The following is a 5,618-nucleotide window of genomic DNA, read 5'->3' as shown; positions in this document are numbered from 1 at the left end:
TAGTATAGCGCAGTGGATAGTCGTGTCGTGTTGTAGTGTTAGTAGGTATAGTGTTCGGCGTTCGCTAAATTAATGTATGGTATTTAAATTAAATTTATTAAAATGGAAGAGCAATATTTAAGGGTACAGCTATAGCATTTGACGTTTTTTTAAGAATATAATTAGATATCGAGTTTTCAGAAAAGGAATTGAAACTTTTAATACTATTTAATAGGTTAAGGACTTCAAGTGTTTCAATTGGTTTTAAAAATATAGTTTCAGAAATATAACAGTTTTTGTTTAGTGTATCAAAACTTATAGGTTGGAAATTGCTAATCTTAATATTATTAGAAATTACGCTGCCGACTTTAGAGAAGAAACTATTAAACTCGTGTGCTATGTTTTGCTTTCCAGTTATTTTTTCACCATCGTTATTTCTTAGATTGCTAACATTTGATTTTTTTGATTTATTAGTGTATGATACATCTTTAATTAAATTCCATATTTTTTAAGAATCTGAGCCCGCAAGATTTATAAGATTTTGATAGTAAAGGTTCCTGGCTAGCTTAATTGTATTATTTAACATGTTCCTATATTTAAAGTATTTACATTTAAGTAACGTATTGAATGGTTGTTTGAGTAATTTCTTATATAATTTTTCTCGATTTCTTATTGACGTAATTAACCCTTTAGTAATCCATTGTTTAATTTTTTTATTTTAAATTTACAATGCTTAATATTGGTTGAGAATGAATTAATAAACGAATTTAGCACCTGATTAAATTTTTCAAGCATATTATCTACACAATTATAATGATTTAGCCAATCCCAATTCTCGGTACTAATTAGCATATTAAGATGGTCAAAGTTAATAAGGATCCGTTCAGTATAATTAATACTATTGTTTTTTATCGATGAGAGGTGGTATCTCGTTAATAATAATAGTGCTAAAGTGATCAGTTATATTACATTTAAGGATATATGCAGTAAATGTACTACCATTTATGATAGCGTGATCAGCTATAGTCTTAGATTGTTTTACAAAAATATGGTCAATACATGTTTTAGAATTACTATTAACTCTAGTGAAATCGTTAAAGCTAACGGCTTATCGGTTAATCGGTATAACCTTTTTGGTATTCTACAATAATTATTTTCTTAATCATTGAATCGTACAAAATGTGAGTTTTTAATACTATTTAGTATAGCGCAGTGGATAGTCGTGTCGTGTTGTAGTGTTAGTAGGTATAGTGTTCAGCGTTCGCTAAATTAATGTATGGTATTTAAATTAAATTTATTAAAATGGAAGAACAATATTTAAAAAATCTAGAAAAACCGAGACATTCGCAGTCAAGTCAAGGGTCCGTCAAAAGGACCAATCAAGATGTGGAAAATATACTTGCCACTTGGTTACAAGACAACAAAACAAAACAATGGAGTGAAGGACTAAAATTTGTTCAATTCATAAAAAATCGAACCTTACATCATGGAATAAAATGCAGCCAATATGAAGCAATGTTTGGATGTAGTGCTAAAATTGGATTAAAATCATCGCTACTTCCAATATCAATCATTAATAAATTGAAAACCGAAGAAGATTTAGAGGCAGCTATTACGTCAATGAATACTGGAGATCATAGTGAATTTGATGAAGCATTGATTGAAGAAATTAATGAAGAAAAAAAAATAGATAATAGAATAAATAAAATAACTACTGTAAGAACAGAGTGGGTCGAAACTTCAAAATTCAAGCGAATCGAATGAAAGAATAATCCGAAAAAAGATTTTGTGAAAGAAAAGTGGGTGAAACCGTCAAAATCAAAATACCTGATGTAGACAGACCTCACAGCGACCTTCGTTGTATTCTCGGAGTTATCCTATCAGGTAAAACACGAATTTTACTATAAATTTAAGTATAATAAATATAATTTTAATATTTATATTTATTATTATAGTCCATGACGATAACTATAAGATAGGAACCACCGAAGGAAAGTTAGATGCAATGATAGATGTAATTGGCCTCAACAATGTTTAAACAAAAAATGTAAATGTAAGGCATCAGGGAAAAAATACAATTCAAAATGTCATTCTAATAATACTTGTAAAAATAAATAATTTTAGTCATGATATTTATGTATTGTTCAGTGTAATTGTGATCAAAAAGTAATAGTATTTAAAAAAATTAATATTAAGTCCGGGCAATGTAAACATTACCCTAAAGTCTACTTTGCCCGTAACATATATACTTATAATATACCAGTGGTTCTCATACTTTTAATATTCGCTTACCCATCTACACAGTATGAAAATTTTCATGTACCACTTGAACAAATAACGTTTTTTTTTGCTTCTCAAAACGGTATACGTTATTTTATATGTATGAAATTTTATTGTATTAGCTTATGAGAATATTACAAGCGTTTAATGCGTAAAAATAAAATTATTTAGGCACAATTATTATTATCAAATAAACCAAAAAATTTAATATTTAGAATATAAATGCTATACAGCTTTTAAAAAATAAAAAGACAATGAGTATGAAATATGATGAACTTAATAATACATAGTGAAACAGTAATAATTATAACAGATTATAATAATAATGCATTTCATCTTTTTTATGAAGGCGATTTTCTTAGTGTTCCACCAATGATCCTTCCGCGTTATGATGAAAAATTATATTACAATATAGTTAATTATATTAAAATGTATTAAAATGAAATAAAATTATATATAGGTAATAATATATTTTTCTGCCGTGTAGAATTGATTTTTTTTTTATTGTTCTGAAGCCTGAAGTCTGTATACCAAAGTTTACTCCGATGGAATAACAAATAAAAATGTGGTTTTCAGGGTTAAAGCACACACGAATAAATTATTGTTGTTTTATTAGTTTATTTTAAAAACACTCACCTTAAAGGCTTAAACTAAAAAATATTTGTAGCAAGAGTACTCTAGTACTCTACCTATGAACCACACAATATGTTTTCAACAGCGTTTCGCTCGATTGGTCGACATTTTTTTTCAACGGTTCCGCTCGACTAGTCGACGCTTTTTCCACCGTCTTCACGGAACCACGCTCCACCGTCAACACGTTCTTGATAGAACAAGACATTTCCGTGTGCGTCACAAATACAACGCTTCACCGATCCGGCGTTTTGACATTTCACCGTTGTGGTTGAGGAACATTTTTGGACACCCACGTCACTCCACCATGATGAGCTAAGTCCACCCACGAGGGTCCGAAGGACGGGCAATGCTGATGCTGGTCGACGTCGGTCAACTACACTCATCTGTCGTAATATGATTAAATGCACGATCTTGTTAGGCGTCGCAAGACGGGGGACCACATATAATTTTTTTGTTCCCCTCAACACGTGGTTCTGGCTGTAACAAGCCCGCACACCCAATCATCCCGGTAACCCTGTGAGGTCACACCATGAGTAATATGGTGTGTAGCCTCCAGTGGGCCGGGAAAAATGTACCCAAAATCTGTTTAATTTTTAAAACCTATTTTGCGTAAAAATTCCCGTTTTCCTTAATTTTTATGTTGTTTATCCTGTCATTTTTGAAAACTATTGAGGATTTTGAATTTTGATCTCCTCAATGCACCAACAATATTCACTTTCCCATCGAACAAGATACTGAAGTTAATATAGAAGCATTATTTCAACTAGGTAGGTACTTATCGTGTATACAGACACAAAAAAAAAAAATAAAAAAGTTGGTAAGAGGATGTCGCTATGCTTTTTGTCAATTGTGACCCACTGTATAATGGACGGTGATATATTTAAATTTAAATTATATACTATCATTGTTTAAGAAAAACGATTATGAGAGAAAACGGTCAGTCAGCCTATGATATTACCAAGTATGTTTGATGATATTATTGTGAATAAAGTAATTTTTGTATAACAATATAGTATAATCCTTGCATTACATTTTCACGCTTTTTTAACCAAAAATTAAAATTTTATTAATATTTATAGAAAAAAAAACTAAAAAAAAATGGAAACTGAAAATGTCCGTAAATAGCTCAAAACAATTCATATTATTTGGAAATTGTTACGGTGTATAGAAAATGTTTAATATTAACGTTCAGTGAAATTTTCATTTATCTACAGTCATTCGTTTTTTAATTACAACAAAATAAGAAAACCGTTACTAGAGAAATCAAGTGAATATCAAATGTTGTGAAAATATGAATTTCAAAAGCTCGTAAAAATGTAACTTGACTTTGAATTTAATTTGAATTTTTTTTGATAAGGGTATAAAAACTTGTGAGGAATATTGAAATACATTTTAAAATCTTAGATTAAACATACAAACATGTAAATTCTAAAATAATTATTTTCGCAAATGTTTTTGTACCATTATTGTTATTAACTCATTGAAATACATATATATTTAAAAAAAAATAGTTGACAATATTATAAATTATACAAAATTAATTTTAAAATTATTAAACATTTTGAATTTTGACCTCCTCAATGCATCAACAATACTCACTTTCCAATCGAACAAGATACTGAAGTTGAAAAGCAAAGCATTATTTCGACTACTTATCGTGTACACAGAAACAAAAATAAAAAAAAAAAGACACACATCAGTGTAAAAAATACATTCATCGTTCCACTTAGAATCTAAAATATTAAAAAAACTAGTAGCTATAGTTAGTACCATGATATGTATCTTAGATTGTTAATTTGTGTTTATAACTAACATAATAGTATTATATAACTGCGTGAGTTCATCGATCGATGTATTCAGTCACTCAATCGCAAATACCCAACACACAAATAAAATTATTAAAATTTAACACAAAACTAAAATCGTTCTTCATTTAAATATTTATTTCGTCCAAATACGAACATTAAATAACTATAAAAAGAAAACTATCTTTTATATTTTTTAGTTACTTATTAACAAACTTATGTGGTACCCTATTTAACCATTAGCTATAAAAGTTAAACATTTTATACATTTTAAACTACAAATTTTTAAATTTTCAATTTGATAAATGATGACAAAAATCGAATTTACAGATACTGAACAAGATACTGAAGTTAAAATCGTATCATCATATCGACTTCTTATCGTGTACGCAGACACAAAAATAAAATATCAAAAACTTGTTAAAATGATGTCACTCAGCTATACACTAGGTTACAAGTGGGTCGCTGTATAATGGACAGTGTTAAATTTGAATTTAATTATAATATAATATCATTGTATAAGAAAAACTAGAGATGTGAGTGGAGTAAATTTACCAGGTAATTTTTTACCGGTAAAAAAATTTACCGTAAATTTTACCAATTTTTTTTTACCGGTAAATTATTTTTTACCAAAAAAAAATGTTGTGTGACCTCTCTAATCAAATGAAATCGAAAACGCCTAGTCTAAATTGTAAAGAGATATATTTTTTATCAAATGTTAACAATACAATAATGAATAAAGTACTAATCACGGTTTAAGATAAATCTTAATATAGGTAATAAACAGGTTGGACCAAAGTAGGTAAACCGAAAAAGGAACTTCTGTGATATTATCATTTGTAATATTTATAATTTATATACTTGTTATTGTTTATATAGTTTGTTATATACTATAAAATCAATATTCTGCCACCCCTAATA

At 28.5% G+C, this 5,618-nt stretch overlaps 1 protein-coding gene across 1 annotated transcript; it reads left to right on the top strand.

Annotated features, from left to right (window-relative positions):
* The first annotated feature begins 837 nt into the window (after positions 1–837).
* Positions 838–2,017, top strand: LOC132947500 (SCAN domain-containing protein 3-like). Its single transcript, XM_061017840.1, has 4 exons — positions 838–865; positions 1,289–1,706; positions 1,775–1,863; positions 1,935–2,017. The coding sequence occupies exons 1-4, from the start codon at positions 838–840 to the stop codon at positions 2,015–2,017; spliced, it is 618 nt and encodes a 205-aa protein (XP_060873823.1).
* The last annotated feature ends 3,601 nt before the right edge of the window (positions 2,018–5,618 follow it).

This window comes from Metopolophium dirhodum, chromosome 1 (genome assembly GCF_019925205.1).
Source record: "Metopolophium dirhodum isolate CAU chromosome 1, ASM1992520v1, whole genome shotgun sequence".
NCBI lineage: Eukaryota > Metazoa > Arthropoda > Insecta > Hemiptera > Aphididae > Metopolophium > Metopolophium dirhodum.
This window is presented reverse-complemented; position numbering and strand designations above follow the sequence as displayed.